We start from the raw sequence: 20,852 nt of genomic DNA, 5'->3' as shown, positions 1-20,852 counted from the left end.
TTTACATGTAAGATACAAGTCCTATAGAGCGCTTTACATGTTAGATACAAGTCCTATAGAGCCCTTTACATGTTAGATACAAGTCCTATCGAGCCCTTTACATGTTAGATACAAGTCCTATCGAGCCCTTTACATGTTAGATACAAGTCCTATCGAGCCCTTTACATGTTAGATACAAGTCCTATCGAGCCCTTTACATGTTAGATACAAGTCCTATAGAGCCCTTTACATGTAAGATGCAAGTCCCACAGAACCCTTTACATGTAAGATACAAGTCCTATAGAGCGCTTTACATGTTAGATACAAGTCCCATAGAGCCTTTTACATGTTGGATACAGGTCCTATAGAGCCCTTTACATGTTATATACAAGTCTTATAGAACCCTTTACATGTTAGATACAAGTCCCATAGAGCCTTTTACATGTTGGATACAGGTCCTATAGAGCCCTTTACATGTTATATACAAGTCCCATAGAACCCTTTACATGTTAGATACAAGTCCCACAGAAGGGGTTACATGTAAGATACAAGTCCTATAGAGCCCTTTACATGTTAGATACAAGTCCCACAGAACCCTTTACATGTAAGATACAAGTCCCACAGAACCCTTTACATGTTAGATAAAAGTCTCATAGAGCCCTTTACATGTTAGATACAAGTCCCAAAGAACCCTTTACATGTTAGATACAAGTATCATAGAGCCCTTTACATGTTAGATACAAGTCCCACAGAACCCTTTACATCTAAGATACAAGTCTCATAGAGCCCTTTACATGTTATATACAAGTCCCACAGAACCCTTTACATGGTAGATACAAGTCTCATAGAGCCCTTTACATGTTATATACAAGTCCCACAGAACCCTTTACATGTTAGATCCAAGTCTCATAGAGCCCTTTACATGTTAGATGCAAGTCCCACAGAACCCTTTACATGTAAGATACAAGTCCCATAGAGCCTTTTACATGTTGGATACAAGTCCTATAGAGCCCTTTACATGTTAGATACAAGTCTCATAGAGCCCATTACATGTTAGATACAAGTCCCACAGAACCCTTTACATGTGAGATACAAGTCCTATAGAGCCCTTTACATGTTAGATATAAGTCCCATAGAGCCCTTTACATGTTAGATACAAGTCCCACAGAAGGGGTTACATGTAAGATACAAGTCCTATAGAGCCCTTTACATGTTAGATATAAGTCCCATAGAGCCCTTTACATGTTAGATACAAGTCCCAAAGAACCCTTTACATGTTAGATACAAGTCTCATAGAGCCCTTTACATGTTAGATGCAAGTCCCACAGAACCCTTTACATGTAAGATACAAGTCCTATAGAGCGCTTTACATGTTAGATACAAGTCCCATAGAGCCTTTTACATGTTAGATACAAGTCCTATAGAGCTTTTTACATGTTGGATACAAGTCCTATAGAGCCCTTTACATGTTATATACAAGTCTTATAGAACCCTTTACATGTTAGATACAAGTCCCACAGAACCCTTTACATGTTAGATACAAGTATCATAGAGCCCTTTACATGTAAGATACAAGTCCTATAGAGCGCTTTACATGTTAGATACAAGTCCTATAGAGCCCTTTACATGTTAGATATAAGTCCCATAGAGCCCTTTACATGTTAGATATAAGTCCCATAGAGCCCTTTACATGTTAGATACAAGGCCTATAGAGCCCTTTACATGTAAGATACAAGTCCTATAGAGCGCTTTACATGTTAGATACAAGTCCCATAGAGCCTTTTACATGTTGGATACAGGTCCTATAGAGCCCTTTACATGTTATATACAAGTCCCACAGAACCCTTTACATGGTAGATACAAGTCTCATAGAGCCCTTTACATGTTAGATACAAGTCCTATCGAGCCCTTTACATGTTAGATACAAGTCCTATCGAGCCCTTTACATGTTAGATACAAGTCCTATAGAGTCCTTTACATGTAAGATACAAGTCCCATAGAGCCCTTTTCATGTTAGATACAAGTCCTATAGAGCCTTTTACATGTTGGATACAAGTCCTATAGAGCCCTTTACATGTTAGATACAAGTCCCATAGAGCCTGTTGGATGTTACATTTGAGACTCATAAGGTTTATTTGATGTTAGACATTACATGAAAGTCCCACTGGGCCTTTTGATGTTAAGATGCGGGATTCACAGAACCCATTAAATGTTTTGTGTGTGATTGACCCGAGATATTACCTGTACAAGAGTCCCATAGGGTCTGATAAATGAAAGTAATCCAGTACTGTAAATTTACTTATTTTAGCACACTCATATTTTACAGCATTATCAAATTATTTGGTGAACCTGCAATAAATGCAAGAGAAAACAATATCAGAAAACTTCAAGTGGTACAATCACATTTTACTACATTATTTTAAGCGTGAAGTAAGTTGAAATACAATTATTGCTAAAATATGTACATATACAGTATTACTGTAGCTACAACTACAGTTCTTTCTTAAATATTGTACACAGGATCTCTTTGGTCCTAGCTAGGACAAGGAGATCCTGTGTACAATTTTTGAGGCAGATCTGTCCAGTATATATACTGTGTGACAAGTAGCAAAAACAAGCTTTGACCATGATACCTGGTTTTTTAATGAAGTCCAAGAATTTTAGGCCACATAAACATTAACCCTGACATAAGACATAAGACAGTACCCCTTGGGTGACTACACCAGCCTCCTTAATTTTAGAAATTTTAAAATACTACAGCAGCCAACAAATTAATAATATGTTCAATGGCTACTTCATCACAGTAATTCTAATAACCTTACAAGACAATTAAAACATCTTATTAAGTTTTTCTTACCTTCTTGGGTAAATAAGATTTTTCAACAGATATAACAACATATAAAACATGCTTCATTGTGTACAAATCTCAACCCAACATCTTCATAAACATCAATATCCTTCAAAGCTAGATCATCAAAATACTAACTAACTTCTAAATAGGTATAGATTTAAGTAACCGACATATTAGAAATATACACAACGTACCATCAACGATGTTGCTAACAGCTCATCTATTTTTATAACCGAAAGAAAATTTTGAACACACCTGTCTAATCTCATAACAAACTACCATTACAACGTATAAGCTTTGTCACTTCAATTTTAACTTACCTGAGCTATAGAAGTGACTACCCCTGATATGTTATCTACTGCTAAATTGATAACAAACTTATACAAAATGTTATTTCAAGTACCAATTAGTGTAGCAAAAGAAGTAAATAAACAATAACAATGTCATTCCAGAAAGTCACTTTTTACGTTTTAAGCTTCTTTGTTTTGTCATCTTTTTTTCCATTTTCTGATACTTTCTTTCTCTTTTGTGTAGTTGAATCATCCTCGGCATCAGGGAGTAATTCTGGACACAGTGTCTTAGCCATTTGGTAAGTCCACAATGTCAGCTCAACCTTGTGAGGGGTCCATTTGATTCGGTCTCCTAAAACATGCAAACAAATTATGTTTGGCGTATATAAGACTCTCTAAACATCAGGATGGATTATTTGTTTTTGAAAAACTTGACATGGGGTTATGTTGACAGTTCCACACTTGCATAAACTTTACATGACACAGTGTAAATCTAGGAATAGTTTCTAAAACAAAAAACACTATTTTGGTGCAAATCTCAATGCTAATCAGATTTTTTTTGTAATGAAATAGGACAGACAATAAATTTGTAACAAAATGATTCAAGTACCTTCTTGATCTTTGTTGAGTTTTTTGGTAATTGTTGTCACATAGTCCATGTACTGATTGTAAAATGGCAACGTATACTGTAAGGGAGCTAACTCTGGAATAGCCAGCATGCTCTCATCAGCCATGAATGCTGCCTTGTCTGGGGCACCTGCTGCCAAAACAGCTGTAAAGGATAAGTTTATAGTTAATTCCATGTCATTTTAACACAAAATGTCACAGGAAATGAAACAGTCAAAGATCTGCATTGAAAATCAAGAGGTCCGACGACCAAGCCTATATTGTTAACCTTCTTGGATTTCATCTCTGAAATACACAATTCAAAAATGTTTTTGTCTAATCAGATAAAATATCAATCATCTTGCAATTTATTAAGAATGACCCAATGTGGTGACACAAACTTTCTATTGAGGTTAATGCTGACCCTGCAGTGACCCTAGCCATGACCAAGGAAACCCTAAAACAAAAACTAAACTGACCCCATGTATACTCATGACCTTTGTATACGTCTGATAAAAAAAACGCCGAAAAATGAAGCCACTAGAGCGATGACACTGAATTGGTTGACAATTTTCTACATTAGTACCAGTGACCTTACCCTTGGAACCATATTAATCACATCCGATCCTTTCACCTTTCTTTACTGTATATACAAAACTTATGAAAATCTTTTAAATTGAATCGCTAGAGACGACATTGAATCAGTTCAGAATTTGTTATGCACAAGTAACGGTGACCTTGGCCTAGGTACTCTGAATCACCAACTGATCTGAGGTATTTTCATACTTGACCTTTATATAAACTATAAAATATACAAGTGTTTCAAGAAATTATGTCACCAGAGTAATTTAACACATAATTAGATTTTCTATTAATTATTGAGTGTTCTTTGCCTTGGTAATGGAACTCCGAAATACAAACTCATCCGAGGTCCTTGATCTCTGTATCAAGTTTGATCATAATTTGTTAAGAAATGAAGTAGTTGGATATGGCAAGATAGATATGGGCACAGGTACTAGCCTCCCCTGTCAATACACCTATAATATAATCACAGGTACTAGCCTCTTCTGTCAATACACCTATAATATAATCAAAGGTACTAGCCTCTTCTGTCAATACACCTATAACATAATCACAGGTACTAGCCTCTTCTGTCAATACACCTATAATATAATCAAAGGTACTAGCCTCTTCTGTCAATACACCTATAACATAATCACAGGTACTAGCCTCTTCTGTCAATACACCTATAATATAATCAAAGGTACTAGCCTCTTCTGTCAATACACCTATAACATAATCACAGGTACTGGCCTCTTCTGTCAATACACCTATAATATAATCTACTATAGGTGTATTGACAGAGGAGGCTGGAACCTGTGATATGGGTACTCTACAAGCCCCCTCCCTCCATAAAATGGCAAGAATAAAAAAAAAAAAACGAGTTTTTCTGAAGTTACGACCAGTGTAAGAACATGGGACGGATAGTTGAATCAATTATATTGATCTTTCTGGTTTTACTGGTACAGTGCAAATAAATGTATACTTGAATAATTACAGTTGATGTACAGTGAAGTTGATGTACAGTGCACCTACCAGAAGCAGTCGCTGGACCTATTGCCTTCAGGACTGTAAGTGCTTTGATGGCGTTGGACAGGTTTGGAAGCTCTTTAAAGCCTTTCAGACTTGCAGCCTTCACATCTTCCTCACTGTTACTCTGAACCATCTGTTCCAAACGAGGTCGAAATTTTCCTCTCTAAAGTTGAAAAGCCACAAATATTCATAGTCATAATATCATCAAACTTTGTGACATTGTCAACTTCAAGTCGTATAAGTATTGAAATACTTATTTTCATTGTCCAGACTGAATTTGTATTCCACTCCGCTAAATACTCTACAGTACTATTTATGCTCTACATCGAACGTGCATTGCTGATGCTAACATTTTTTTTTGAGCCATGGGCCTTTCAAATTTTGGAAAAACAGCAACATAAAATCATTTTTGGAGAAAATACCGTAATCAAATTTTGCATTATAAGTTCAAGTTCCGGTACAGGATTTGAACAATCCTCTTCATCGGACTCAAAATCATACAATACATAGTACATAGTAATACTAATGATATAAACAAAATGTACAATGTAATATAAATATAGACAGTTAACTTCCGTTAAATTTAGATTAAAGTTCCAATTAAAAGTTTGACTCTGTAATTATAAACCAGGTATAGATTTTCTCAAAACTAGTTTAGTCTATTTTTGAAACAGTTTGTGTTTTGGGCGGATATCACAGATCCTGGTCGAGTGTTCTGAATGCCAGTTGCTCTCACAGTGAAAGAGTTCCTTTTTGATGTTAAGATTACCTGTTGTTAAAAAAAGATTTTTTAGAATTTAAGCCCAAAAGCTTTTGTGCAGCCATTCAGAAGCCATGGCGGCCAACTTGAATTATAAAACTCAGGTTGTATATATGTCCTTTTTTACCTGGTAAATGATCAACAAAATACAAATTACCACCAAGTACAAATAAAATCTTCCCCACCTTAAAGGGCCATACTCTTTTCAATGTTGCCAAAAAAAGTAGTGTCAGTTTAAAGTGGAAAGATCTTGAGCCAGGGAATTTTCTGCTAGATTAATTGGAATTATATATATATATGTATACACACCATCAGTTTCCATTTCATTAGTTTACAAAGCTCCTCGTGAGTCACATGCCTTTCTTTTCTTCCTTTGATAGCAACTGGGAGTTCCTCTTGATACCTTTGGAAAACAAAACCGATTAAGCCAATACGTGTATATAATATAAATATGTGGTCCTTTTGGTAGAATATCTACAATCACAGGAGTCGGACATTTAATTATCAATATAACTATAAACAATATTTTATATTAAAAAAATACCCCTTATCAGAGACATCTCTGTCCTTGACTCCTTATAGGCTTACTACAGGCGTTATTTTAGAATATATATGAGGATTTTTTTTCATATCTAGATTGTTATAGTTATATTGATTAACTGAAGAGTAACAACAAAATACTAAATTCGACTTTTCCCAGACAAAAATTCGGTTTAAATAGCATCTTATTCAGTAAGCAAACTTATATGCAATGCATATAAGGCAAACTATCATTGAGGCTTTTAAAAAAATCCTCGTCAAAATACTATTGCAAAGGGGTGTTTGGTATAATAATACAATGTACACATCTAGTAGATCTACATCTCTATTGTTATTACCAGTAATCCAAGTCCTTTAATTGTTTTTCTTTGTCGCCTTTCATTTTTTTTGACTTGACAATTAAAACTTTGTCATATAAACCGTAAACTCTTTCCCATGTTTGGGATGTTGGTGTGTCAATAAAGTTTTCCATGTTGGCGCCAATTCTTCTTTCGGAGTTCGAATTATTTGTTCGTAACGTCTCGTGCGTTTACCTTCAAGCTTAGTAGAAAATAGTATAGAACGACGCTTATCGTCAGGATACTTAACAACGGGCGACAACCCGTTTCCGCTTTCCGCCATCTTTTTTTCAGTCACGTTGCCGGCAGAATGGCAATTTTTCATCCGCCTCAAATTCAAGATAACCCAACAGGATGGGGACCATGTGCAATTCCAGATCAATTCAAGGACATGCCATATCAGCCTTTTGCCAAGGGAGATCGGTTAGGAAAGGTGTGGTCTAAGTAAACGGTCATAACAATTTCGACACCATATGTCATGTCAGGATATTTCAAGCATGTTCTCATAACTTCTGTCGTATCAAGGAATGTGTGAAATATGTTATAAAAAACGTCCTGTGTATTGTATTGTTTTTGGTTATTGCCAACTTCCTTAGGGTGAGGAAAACTTGGCGGCTCATTGAAGTGTGTGTACTGTGATGAGAAGTAACCAAGCCCCCCACCCCGCCTTTTGGCCGGGGAAAAAAAGGGGGGGGGGGGGGGGGGTCCTGTCGTATCGCACTACGGGTGACCCGGGTGGTTTCGCACTATATACAGTTCGCCCTATAATTATGTATTTTAAAGTGATGAATATCAGTTGAAATGTTTTTATTTCTCAAAAAAGCTTACTATTTTCATGTTTCACGGAATTAGATCGAAGTCCACCAGCCAATGTCAGGTCAAAGGAATTTCATTCTACATTGTATGTTCAGATCTGGTCTACCACGTACAAATCTAACGAGTCTAATGTCTTGTAAACAAAACAAATCTATATAGGACACCTAGAAAAGTTTCAAATTAGACTAGATAAGCCATACACAGCTAAAGATGACATACCTGTTTTCTGATTTATTGTGACACCCAGGCCATACAAAGAAGGCTTCCTTTTCTTGTCCAGCCTAGGCAAACTATTTATCAGGGGGGACACAACTTCTCATTCATGGGTATATACTGCATTTGGGTAACTGTTAAACCACAGGTACTAGCCTCGTCTGTCAACAATACACCCATTATAGTGTAATCAGGATTATATACAATTGGTGTATTGACAGACGAGGTTAGTATCTGTAGTTAAACAGTAAACTGTTTACAGTAACAATTTTATCACTGAAATAAGGTATCATTCTTTCAACACCAAGGATTGAATTTAATTTTTAAATCCACAAGCAAACTGTTGCTTGTGGTTTCAAAAGTTAGAAGCAAATTGACAAATCAAGAAGCAAAATATTTGGACGTCAACAGTGTTGCTATCCTTGTCGGCAATGTAGCCTATGTCATGTAGGTCACTCTGCCATTTCTGTACTGTTTTATTTGTACGAGAGGCTGAGCTTCAGTCTTCGCCGGTGGTTATTTTAGTGTTTGCACTTTTTAGTGCCTTCAGTGCCGTCAGGTTCCAATTTTCTTTTAAAAAACCCGTAATCATCGTTTGAGCTTTGACATTTGACGCTGTCACATTTGTCCCTGCACATATATATGTTCCGAACGACACTCTCGTTATGGCCGAGACTAAACGAGACTTAGTACTTGTGCTATATTTAGACACGCACACATGTGTACAACTTACAGATTATGTTTTGATCGGCACATCGACGGGTCCTGACCATAGACCGGCACTTGTTACAAAAAGATCAATGATCCGGAAATATTGACACAATTTATACACACATGCTGCAGTAAAATACCAGACGCAAGTATTTTCGTTTTGGAACCCATATCAAAACGCAAATCTCAAAATCCTGACGCAAATTGCGTGTAAATAAGAGTAAATTTCGAACCCTGAACACAATCCAATAAATGATTAAAAGTGGAACAGATATGCTAAAAGAAATGACAAACTGTATCACGCTTATTGCTTATAGAGTGGTGTGGAGTAGATGTAAAAAGTACTCCATAAATTGCATGCTCACTTGTCACATAGCCAAGGACTAATTATTTTGTCAATTGAGAACAAAGTCGGTGAAATGGTTTGTCATTTTAATGAAAATTGACATTGGAATGGATACATTTTTGTGCACCGCTGTACCTCATCATATTAATGATAGGATTATATTGAAAGAATAATAACCATTTTTTGGCAAACATTCTTAGCTAGAGGCTATCATCCTGAACTACCAGCCTATCAATAGGAAAATTCCACCTCACTTCCAAATTAGCAATTCCAATCGCATTGGGCCTCAACTGGGTTGTTTTTGTTTGTATGAAGCTCCTTGCATACACCTTACAACTAAATGGTCATTTCTAAAATATCAGACTGAACCAATAATTGCACAATTTTTCAAACTTATTACTTCTGGTGCAAGGGTATTAGTATCTTCTGTGATGCCTTGTTTTAATGATCATCATTTGTAATGTTAATGTGTTTATCTGTAGAGATAGTGTGACAAACAGGTCACTAATGGGAATTTTGAAGATTCCTTCTTTAGTGAAATGACAAAAAGTCTACAAACTATTTGGATACAAATTTTGAAGTCAGTTGAGGTCTGCACTGTTTGTGCTGTTAAGGATTAATACTATGTTGAATTGTTTTGTTTTAGGTCTCTGATTGGACCGGGGCAACATATCAAGACAAGAGATATCTTGGTTTGTACATTCTTTTTTCCTTTTTTTATTGTGGGCATGAATGATTCATACCTATAAAACTGGCAAACTTGTTATAATACCAGTCCATGCAAAATATACCAGTCTGACGGACATGTCCGGTAAATTTTACTGTCGGTCCGGCAATCACTATCGTAATTCCTGACCAAATGTCTGGCATATGGTTTCTACCTTAGAGTCGTCTTGAGTCATGTCACCTGAGCGTTTTAAATACTCAGTGAAGTATACTCAGCGTAATAGTTATTGTACACATCAAACAATTTTTGTTAGTTTATTTTTCATTTTCTATGGACTGGTAAGTATTTCAAGCTAATCTGACCAAAATGTCCTGTAAAAAGTTGTTCCGGTCCGGCAAGCTTGGGATAGTTACCTGACCGAATGTCCAGTAAGAAAATTTGCATTTCTCATGGGCTTTGATACCCAACATTTCTGAGTTGTAACTGATAAATTGGCTAAGGTGTATGCGACTACTATTCTTAAAAGCAGCCTGACTTTTCTTTAAAATCCATTCATGCTGTATGTGTAGAGACAAAACTCCAGTTAATACTAGGCCAGTATTGTTCCATATCTTATAAGTTTGAATAGATTGATATCAGTGTTTCGATACAAGTTTGTCAAAAAATCCTTAAAAGATTAAGTTTCAAAAGTTTTTATTTTTTAGAAGAAGTGAATATTTCAGTTTTCTAGTGATATTTGATGCCAATGTTTTTCCTTTTGTTGTCATTTTAAAAATGTATTGTACATGTAGATACTACATGAACTTTTCAGTCACACATTCTTATATATACATAGGTGTGATTTAAAAGGGGGAAAAACAGTCAAATGAATTTTTAATATTTGCTATAGGTAAGTACTCGTCTGCATTCGGAGGGGGAGGCAGTCAGTATGCCTACTATCATGAAGAAGATGAGAACAGCTTCCAACTTGTGGATACTCAGCGTGTACAGAAGCCAGTCTACCAGCGGGGTAGGAGAGTATTTCAACAGGTTAGTTTCCTTCTTGACAACTACACGGTATGTCTTTACACCAAGGTACCTGTAATATATCTATAGATAAAACTTTTTTTTTTAATTTACCCTGCAATTGATACTTCAACATAGAAACTTTATGGTTATGACTTAATTTATTACGGCTCTATTTCAGATGAATGTGTATGCCCTTTATTAATCATCTTGTCGTCTGTCTGTCTGTCTGTCCATTTCTTGATGCCAATTCACAATGAGCAAAGACTACAACTGAGATTGGAATATGAGCAAATTACATGCAAAATTCATGATCAACATTATCCATACTTTCTGATAGGTCAAAGATTTGCGTCATCATGTAAGGCCAGTTAGATAATTTTATACATTAATGTGTTGAAAGAGGGAATACACAGCTCATTTCACATCAGTTTCAGAATAGCTTGGTTTAGTGTGCTATTTACAGCTAAGGATTTAAAGGATGTGAATAGCATTTCAATCAAATATTATTGTACTATAATTTCTTGTTAAAGAACAAGCAGAGGAGAGAGCGTGAGCGACGAGCCCAGCAGCAGGCCCAGGCCAATCTCCAGGTGCTCTCCAAGACACAGAAAAGCAGAGAGAGGTAGGTCTGCAAACTTAACCTGAACCCAGGCCCAAAGAACTTTAAATTTTGTCTACTCAACTTAAACCCAATGCAATATCCTGGATTGATACAAAGTCTTACACACCAGAGAGAACAGAATATCAAACTGCTAGGAAAGTTTCCGTTTTTTATTTAAGTTAAATATATTTCTTTCACTTTCAATTGTTGTTAATGAAAAGTTTTGAGAAATTCTTTATGTCAAATTAAATTCTTAAACATAGACGTCTTGTTTATCAGACTATTCTAACTAACACAATTTTATATTTGCTGCAATTAGGGATAGACAGAGGCTGTTGAGGAAGTGGCAGAAACAGTTCGGCAAACAGATGCAGGAAAACCGCAACAAGGTAAGCATGTTATTAACTTTTAGATAAGTATTTTTGTAAACCAGTATGAGAAAGTGGGTTTTGTTGGTTAATGACTCTTTCATATGATACATACCACAATATATGAACCTGTTACATGTGATCTTTGTAGTGAACAAATGTATTTTGTGTCTCAGGTTCCCTTGAAGCACCGTGACGCATCCGTACAGGTGAAGGAAGACTGGGAGGTAATAGAGGACATGGACTTTCCCCGCCTCACAAAACTTAGTTTACCTGGCATTGAGGTTGGTGAGGATCTGTAAGTATTACATGAATTAGAGTCAGAAAATATAACCTAAAACACAAACAGCTATATAAACAAAATTGTAAAATTTCATCATTGACTATTGAAAAGGTTCAAATATCAAAAAATATGGTTTTGACAGAATCATCATTTTGTTTGTCAGGCTTAAATGTGGAAGCATGGAGTACTATGATAAGACGTACGACCGTGTTACCACCAAGAACGAGAAGAGGCTGAAGCGTATCGACCGAATCTTCCACAAAGTGACAACTACGGATGACCCCAACATTAGACAGGTATGGTTTTGATTGAAGACCAAATTTGAAATAAATGAATGTTATTCTCAGTATTAAGCCAAAGATTAGGCAGTGAAATGCTTAAAACTCTTGTGACAAAGTACCATAATTATATGGTTGTGATGAAGCTGAAGGTGATTTTATTACCAAACATTTCATTCAAGGCACCTTTGATAAATTTATTTCTCAAAATAATTTTTTATGCTATACCTGTATTTCCAGCTGGCCAAAACAACAGGCAATGTGTTTGCCACGGATGCAATCTTAGCAACACTGATGTGTTGTACCAGGTCCACTTACTCCTGGGACATTATAGTTCAACGTGTTGGCAACAAGCTGTTCTTCGACAAGCGTGATGACTCTGAGTTTGACCTGCTGTCGGTGAGCGAGACAGCGACTGAGCCTCCACAAGATGAAGGAAATAGTATCAACTCTCCTCGTAACCTTGCTCTTGAGGCCACCTTCATCAACCACAACTTCTCTCAACAAGTTCTTCGTATGGTAAGTTGGCTCTGCTGAGTTTGGCTATTCTAAATTGCTGAAATTGTGCCAAGAATTTGTTTACATTTGCTGAAAAAATTGATACCAAATCTTCTTTCAGTGTTCTGCATTGCATCATTTACTTAAAGCAATGTCAAAAGCAAGAATCAATAATAAGAGCTGATGAACAGAAACATGTTACCTACAACAAATACGAATAACAGCTGTGTATCTTTGACATTGTGATTTGTCATGATAAATTCATAAAATTGATATTATATTAGCAAACTTGATTATCCAATTGGCTGCATTACACTCACCGTTTTCGATTTATATTGATACACCACTAATTGATAGACAAAGTAAAGTGTCTGAATATTTTGATACAGTTTGTAAGTCAATTACTGTGATAATGTACAGGTCAAACATGTTTAAATAGCGGGTATCAGTATGTGGTTTCTTCCTGGAAACAGGGTTTTAAGGTTCAAAGTTGGCTTGTTTTAGAATATCCTTTAAATGTGTATAATATGATTAAACTTGATTTGAAAAGATGCTAGCCATTCTCTTCTCTGCGTTTCTTGAGAAGGGAGAACATATGAACATAGTCTTGCAAGATGTTTATAGTGAAAAGGTTTTTTTTCTAGGGAGAGGAAAAGTATTCCTTCAAAGACAACAATCCATTTGTCCACGGAGAAGACGATGCTAATGTAGCCTCAGTTGGATACAGGTAATGAGAAGTTTAATTTGTATCAAAGGCTACACACAAATAAGATATCTATAAAGACACTTTACCTGGTAATACTAAACACATGAAAGATAAAATGTTAAGTGGATCCTGTTAATGTTGTGATATTTTAATGTAACCATTGAGTTGTTCCATCATCAGTGGACACTGTTATAATATGTACTTGACATAATTGTAAACCCTCCAACCAACAAAATTTAGCGAAGAAGGATCCTAAGCTATTTTCACACAACCTTAGGATGCAACCATTCCTGTCATGCAAAGTTTAATGAAACTGTTGGCTACTTCCAAGTTTCATTTGATTATCACTCAATTATGACCAACTTGAAGTGGTTACATATTATGGTATTAAATAGGTATATTTAATACTGCTTGGGTTTTCATGTAATCTTTACATAACATTATCAACAGAAGGAAATAGCACCAGAAGAGAAAGCAAGGAGAAAAACAAATATAAAAGTTATTTTGAAGAATGTTCTACCTGTGAAGAATCGTACAAACTTAATAATTATCTCCCTTTAACAAGCAGACAATCAAAATAGTATCCTACAGGTACATATTTTTTTCTTTACAGTAGATTTCTATCAAAACATATAGTACAATACAGTCGGAACAATGCCATTGTTTTATCTATTTTAACAGGTATCGTAAGTTTAGTCTTGGAAATGACATTGAGTTGGTGGCTCGTTGTGAACATGATGCCATCATGATGGGTCCTAGTGGAGATCTCCAGTACATCAATGTTAAAAGTTTGAATGAGTGGGATTCAAGGGTAAGTTACATCTTTATTTTTAATTAAATCTCATGTTTCAACTATCGCCTGAAGACTTTTCATTCAAAGTTAAATGGTCAAGAGTTAGAGGTGAAAACAAAATAAAGTTATGACTTTAAATGGTTTTGATTGCTTTAATTGTAAGTACACTTTAATATAAAAAAAATTGATACAAGGTTTTACAGCTGTTCATATATAGTATGACATCATCTATCACAAGATAAATATTTTGGTATTTGGTGTTGTAGTACAGTGGTGGTGTTGACTGGAGAAGTCGACTGGACACTCAACGAGGAGCTGTCCTCGCCACGGAACTGAAAAACAACAGCTGTAAACTCGCCAAATGGACTGTGTGTGCCCTCCTGGCAGGATCTGACCAGCTGAAGTTTGGGTTAGTATATAGATATAGTGCTGAGGTTTTATTTACTCAGGTATCGGGTTAGTATAAAGATATAGTGCTGTCAGATGTTTTATTTACTCGGGTATCGGGTTAGTATATAGATATAGTGCTGTCAGATGTTTTATTTACTCGGGTATCAGGTTAGTAGAAAGATATAGTGCTGTCAGATGTTTTATTTACTCGGGTATCGGGTTAGTATATAGATATACTGCTGTCAGATGTTTTATTTACTCTGGTATCGGGTTAGTATATAGATATATTGCTGTCAGATGTTTTATTTACTCTGGTATCGGGTTAGTATATAGATATAGTGCTGTCTGATGTTTTATTTACTCGGGTATCGCGTTAGTATATAGATATACTGCTGTCAGATGTTTTAGTTACTCTGGCATCGGGTTAGTATATAGATATATTGCTGTCAGATGTTTTATTTACTCGGGGTATCGGGTTAGTATATAGATATACTGCTGTCAGATGTTTTATTTACTCGGGTATCAGGTTAGTATATAGATATATTGCTGTCAGATGTTTTATTTACTCGGGTATCAGGTTAGTATATAGATATATTGCTGTCAGATGTTTTATTTACTCGGGTATCTTGAAATGGCTTTGTCGATGGATGTATCATACTTACACTAGTAACATCTCCCTTTTGCATTGCATTTCAGATTTTTTGGATAAAAATATTTCACAGATTTGAAAAGAAATAAAATGAAGCCTTTTAAAACACAACCAAACGTTTTATTATAATGATGAAAAAAAAAGAATTAAGACATGCATAATTTTGTATGGTAAACCCCGCATATTTTAAATATAGTTTGACGTACTTGTTTGTAAATTTTGTGATGTAGATAAGCATCGCATTAATGTATAGTGTTAAATTTGTTGTATTGTAGGTAGGTCTCTATAGCCTGATGTTAAATTTGTAGTAGATATGTCTTATAGTCTGATTTAAGTAAATCCTTGGTGTTGTAGGTATGTGTCACGTCTACACCATCGAGACACTGCCAAACATGTGATCCTGGGAACTCAACAGTTCAAGCCCACAGAGTTTGCCAACCAGATAAACTTGAATATGGAGAATGCATGGGGTATACTCAGGTGTATCATAGACACCTGTCGCAAACTTAAAGATGGAAAATATCTGATCATGAAGGATCCTAACAAGGTAAATCACAACAAAATGTGTTGTCTTCACCAGTAAGTGTGGCAGCCTATTATAAACCGATAACATTGTGTTACAATGTTCTGTATATCATTGAGATGAAAACCAACACTAATTGTATGTGATTATCACGTTAAGTATGAATCTGACATCATGTATGAATCTGACATCATAGCACCCTAGATTTTGCGGTGGAATTTTGTGTGGTAAGCCTGCATTCCATTGGTAATATATTAGTCATAGTGGTAGTGGTACATATCTCTTTGATATACATTTTAAGAACCTTAAGAGGGTTGTATGCTTTGTGGATTCTCTGGGTTCATACTAGCTTTTGAAATTCTTGTGCCAAACTTTGATACATCTTTAAAAGATCTGGCTATTGGTGGAGTATGAAATTCAGGTAGATGAGAATCGCAGTCACTGTTTACATTTTGATCATTGTTCTGTTTCATTGGTTTTAAGATACTGAACACAGGTACATTTTTGTGATGAGGTCGCAGTCTTATTAATTTTCTCTTTCATTTTGTAAATCAGTTTTCTCATCGTTTTGTCATGGTGATACTGTTTACCAGGAAAATTTGCGTCGTTTTTGGCCCCACAATAAGAGCGAATTTTCCATGACAGCGACTAAAATTAACAGTTTACCTTGTATAGTATTTACATGTGAAGGGTGAAATTTAAGCTCGACTAATGTAGATTTTTCCAGTGAAGGACGAATATTTGACTGGGCAAATGTTTCCTGGTACACAGTAATTGATAATTCAATATAAAGCATTAATTTCTAAATCAATCGGCCTGAACGCCCCTTGATTTCTTATAGTTACTGATCATGTCCCTTGTCTGACACTCATATCTAGTATACATGTGCTACAAACCACATGTTATTCACTTCAAACAGAGGAGCTGATCATGATATGATAAAGAATTTGTGGACACTTACAATCTCTTGTATCATTCATGTGGCAATCCATTCATTGTCTTTAAATACCTGTAGGTTTCCATTGTGTCAATAATTGAATACACACACTGTTTGGCTTTATTATCTGGCATGTTGATCATGTGGTAAAAGGTCAAAGTTGAAAGTGCAAGTGTGTTTGCAGTTTGAAAGAAGAAGTTATCAAAACAGTGGTGTGACAGATTTTGTACTCTAAATTCACCTGGAATAGGTGTTAATAGGTGGTCACTTTGTTTTATATCATTATCACAGCATTCAACACTATTTTTTGCACCATAAACTTAAAACTTGCCAGTTCAGTATCTTTGAAACAAATCAGGTTTTTCTTAATATGTTGTGAAAATGGTGACTGGTGGCATGAATCCTAGATTACTTACTGTTGGTGTACATGGAATTCAGGTCATCCGCCAAGATTTCGTGCGAGTCAGGTCAATATCCCTTTGAAGTTTTGTTTCCTAAAAGAAAGCTGTTTCCTTTTATATGGAAACATGGAGGTAATTTTGAAGAATTTCCATTGAAAATAAATACTTAAAGGGGCTGATCGGGAAGAAATTTACAAAATAAATGGGTCTAAATGCATTCTCTGGGCTTCCAAAAGTTATACCACGGCAATATGATGGTCGAGTTCTGCTTGCAATGTCCAGTTTTGACCACTGAAATCTCGGGGAAGCCCCGCATAAATTTAGTGCAGATCTATTTATATATGTCACGTGGTTGTTTCGATAGTGAGGCAGTGAAGATGACAACAATAGCACGCCGTCATGTGCCATGTCGGACTCAACTAGCGGACAAGACAGCAATACTATACGTAAATAATTGTTTTCAAAGGTCATGTATGATGCAAGTGTAGTATTCCTACCTATATGTTGTTATATATAACGGTATTGATACCTTGTGCCTGTCATGACTTTTGCATGCATCTGTTTCTTTCGCTGCGATGTTTACATTTGGCCTTGTTGATGACGCGCGTGTGGTAATATTACATCACTGATCTGGGTCAATTGAGAGTTTTAGACTGTCAGGTGACGATTTAGGATTTCTTTAATATAATTGTAATTTTTACTCTTATGGAGTGAATTTCAGCAAAATTTGTATCGGTACATTTTATAAGAAGGCATTTTAAACATGTGTATGCCATTTTAGCAAATATGACATTTTTCCCCGACCAGCCCCTTTAAATGAAAATTTGTGAAGAAGTTTTCCTTAGGACTAATTGTATTATTAATTGACCAGAAGTGAACATTCTGTTTTCAGCCTGTCATAAGGATTTACAATATCCCTGATAGTACCTTTGAGTCGGATGAAGACGATGATGACGACGATGATGATGATGATGACGATGATGAAGATGATGACGATGAGGAGGATGAGGAGGATGAAGAGGAGGAGGAGAAAGAGGAGAAAAAGGATGATAAAAGTAAGTCCTCCAACTAAAGGATTTAGGGGTGGGGCTCTAAAGGTGGAACTCGAAACGTGGAAAACCATAATAAGAAAAAAAACTTATTTACTTTCATGAAGACTAGTCTAATATTTTGATATGTACATTATGGATGTTTATGATGGATCGCTTAGGACCTAAATGACACCACACCTAGTGTATAATGTGTACATAAGCTATTTTTTTTATTTCACATAATTATTAGGCCAATTAAAATTAATTACTTGTTTCTCAGGCCAATTTTTTTCAAAAGAGATGCAGGGTGGATTATTTTTTTTCATTTTACATGGCAAAAACGAGATGAGGGTGATTTTTTTTTTATTGTGTAGTTTGTAAAACGTTCATTGTGGACATAACCTTGTCTTTTTATAGTTGTGTAGAGACCCGTCATAGAGCAATCCTCCGAAAATCCCCCACGATGTTCCAGACGAGAATCACGAACCCCCTATTCCTTATTTGTACCGAAATGAGCGCCATTTGTACACAAGATTATTAAGTCATAATCATTTTAACGCTTGCCTGTATATCAATCCTTATCTTTATTCAAACGTTTTCGGGACTTGGGTAACTAACAAGTAAAAATGACATGCAGACCAATTTTCCAGATGTTTTTAAAGACGGCGGCTGGCACATTCACGATTTTTTTTTTTATTACTTTCACGATAAAATCGGCAATGTGGTGCTCTAAAAGAAATGTGCTCGTGCCTGAGAACCAAGTAATCAATTTTTTTGGCCTTAGATTCAAAATGAAGCATGTTCAGGTTTTAGGACTTAGACTTATTCTGATGTTGACTCCTGTAGACGAAATGATAAGATTACTTGATTGTATGAAAAACCGCTTTAGAAATGATAAGATTACTTGATTGTATGAAAAAACGCTTTAGAAATGATAAGATTACTTGATTGTATGAAAAACCGCTTTAGAAAACTCATATTCTGTCAATTTGATTGTCATACAGAAAATATATAGAGAAAAAGATTTTTGCTCCTTTATTGCAACTTGATTTCAATATATGACAATTGTTTTGAGTTTTCAATATATAACTAATTATGCTACTATTCATAACATAGAATTAATATAGAAATAATTTGTCTTTACAATTTTCGTTGCAACAGGTATAAAGAAACCCACCAAGGACATCTAAAGAGGAATCTTAGAAACAATCACTCGACTGGACAATTTGTTAGAGTATAACCACTCTGTCGATCCCAGTGAACGACAGCCATTCTTAGACTGAAGAAGTGCTATTGTCAATTTTACAAAGAAGGATCTTGCTTAGACAAAGGATCATTGAAACTGTGACGAATCTGTGTATCTTATGAAATTGTTGCACACATTTTAACATCCAGCAACTATTTTCTTTATGATTGGACTATCTAATTTGAATAAATATTTATTGTGTAACAGATTTATGTGTACTTCCATTTTTCCTGGTGCTTCCTCAAAATCTTGTGTTTGCCATTTCTCTGGCACTGAAACTTTCTTTATACATCTGTATATATAAAAAAAAACATAGCCATTTTACTTTTATATCTCCAACAAACAATATAGGTTTCCTCATATTTTTCATCTGTATCTTGTAAATTCAATGTGACAAGAATGTGTTAGGTGTCATGGTCACTGTGGTACTTCTCACTGAAAGGCTCGATATTGCCTTATTTCGGTTTTAGCTATTTTTATCACCGGCTTTCCCAAAAGATAAAACTGACCACACTGGACTGGCTTTAGGTCATGCCATTATCTACTACCTAAAGTTTTGTTAGGAGATACATTTTTTCAGTATCTTCTCGATTTTTACGGTGTCATTTGACTAAATGGCCCCTTTAAGAATTAAGTATTTGTTGTAATGCCATCGTGCCTTCCCCAGTAAATAAAGTTGATCATTATAATTACATTTATTTCAACCAGTGAGTAATCTCTATATGTCTCCATGTAGTTGTCTTCTCTACCATTGGGTCCGTCTTAATATTAATAGTAATTAGTAATTGGGGGTCCTTCATAAGCACTAACTGGGGAAGGGGGGAGGGAGGTCTTTGGTCCCTCCATCACGCGCTGGTTTCCGCAAGCTGTGGACAGTACTTTACTTACAGACCAATTTCACCAGACTTTGCCTTCAGTTTTTTTGAATTGATTCAGGCCTGTCTTTTGCGGAAGAAGGGGGTTCAAGCCGTTCGTTTATACAACGTTGTGACTAATTGGTCTAGGGATATTTAATACCAAATTATTTCCCCTATGGGGTGCACCCGTCTGTCCTCTTGATTATCCTTGACTCTATGAAACTCAAAATCAAATTTTACGAAAATCGAGACAACCCTTTCCAATAGCTTTTAATTGAGAAGTGATAAGACTTGTCCCGTGCTACGACACAAGCTCACTTGCCGGCGGATATGTATAGTAAAAAAGTGTAATTTTCTACAGGTATAAACATTAGTATAATTTTTAGCATGCTTTTCTTAGTTTTGTGGTTTTGTATCACGAAATAGTACATTCTTTTACAAAAAAAAAAATGAAAGTTAATGTTGCTAAAATATTTTTTGTCTTTAACAATAATCCCAGATCGAAGCTTTAATCTTCAGTATTCATAATTAAATGATGGGACATTTTTATTTTGCATGATTCATTATAAATGC

At 35.5% G+C, this 20,852-nt stretch overlaps 2 protein-coding genes across 3 annotated transcripts; one reads left to right on the top strand and one right to left on the bottom strand.

Moving 5' to 3' along the window:
• Positions 1 to 1,164: 1,164 nt before the first annotated feature.
• On the bottom strand, positions 1,165 to 7,117 carry LOC110457002. 2 transcript variants are annotated; one of them, XR_002463651.1, is made up of 6 exons: positions 6,958 to 7,117; positions 6,389 to 6,482; positions 5,323 to 5,482; positions 3,731 to 3,892; positions 1,471 to 3,472; positions 1,165 to 1,374 (listed from the first exon to the last, which is right to left on the bottom strand). XR_002463651.1 is itself a non-coding variant. In XM_021508088.1 (5 exons), the coding sequence occupies exons 1-5, from the start codon at positions 7,089 to 7,091 to the stop codon at positions 3,294 to 3,296; spliced, it is 729 nt and encodes a 242-aa protein (XP_021363763.1). In that variant the 5' UTR covers positions 7,092 to 7,117; the 3' UTR covers positions 1,165 to 3,293. The 2 variants fall into 2 exon arrangements, 1 of the variants encoding a protein (XP_021363763.1); XM_021508088.1 differs by having other exon boundaries at positions 1,165 to 3,472.
• A 98-nt stretch (positions 7,118 to 7,215) lies between these two features.
• On the top strand, positions 7,216 to 19,630 carry LOC110456998 (eukaryotic translation initiation factor 3 subunit D-like). The gene is made up of 14 exons (XM_021508083.1): positions 7,216 to 7,390; positions 9,690 to 9,735; positions 10,600 to 10,739; positions 11,249 to 11,340; positions 11,639 to 11,708; positions 11,864 to 11,985; positions 12,134 to 12,266; positions 12,489 to 12,767; positions 13,391 to 13,473; positions 14,134 to 14,263; positions 14,512 to 14,654; positions 15,639 to 15,831; positions 18,038 to 18,200; positions 19,338 to 19,630. The coding sequence occupies exons 1-14, from the start codon at positions 7,268 to 7,270 to the stop codon at positions 19,364 to 19,366; spliced, it is 1,746 nt and encodes a 581-aa protein (XP_021363758.1). The 5' UTR covers positions 7,216 to 7,267; the 3' UTR covers positions 19,367 to 19,630.
• Positions 19,631 to 20,852: the final 1,222 nt, after the last annotated feature.

Source organism: Mizuhopecten yessoensis, unplaced genomic scaffold (genome assembly GCF_002113885.1).
Source record: "Mizuhopecten yessoensis strain PY_sf001 unplaced genomic scaffold, ASM211388v2 scaffold8991, whole genome shotgun sequence".
Classification (NCBI taxonomy): Eukaryota; Metazoa; Mollusca; class Bivalvia; order Pectinida; family Pectinidae; genus Mizuhopecten; species Mizuhopecten yessoensis.
The sequence above is the reverse complement of the archived record's forward strand: the minus strand, read 5'-3'. Positions and strand labels throughout refer to the sequence as shown.

Bases quoted from the DNA above. Each gene is read 5' to 3' on its own strand.
- LOC110456998 (XM_021508083.1), top strand. From the start codon at position 7,268: ATGGCAATTTTTCATCCGCCTCAAATTCAAGATAACCCAACAGGATGG. The intron at 13,474-14,133 runs GTAATGAGAAGT...CTATTTTAACAG, and splicing joins GTAGCCTCAGTTGGATACAG to GTATCGTAAGTTTAGTCTTG. The intron at 14,655-15,638 runs GTTAGTATATAG...TTGGTGTTGTAG, and splicing joins TCTGACCAGCTGAAGTTTGG to GTATGTGTCACGTCTACACC.
- LOC110457002 (XM_021508088.1), bottom strand. From the start codon at position 7,091: ATGGAAAACTTTATTGACACACCAACATCCCAAACATGGGAAAGAGTT. The intron at 3,893-5,322 runs GTAGGTGCACTG...TATCCTTTACAG, and splicing joins AGGTCCAGCGACTGCTTCTG to CTGTTTTGGCAGCAGGTGCC. The intron at 3,473-3,730 runs GTACTTGAATCA...TGCATGTTTTAG, and splicing joins ACTCAACAAAGATCAAGAAG to GAGACCGAATCAAATGGACC.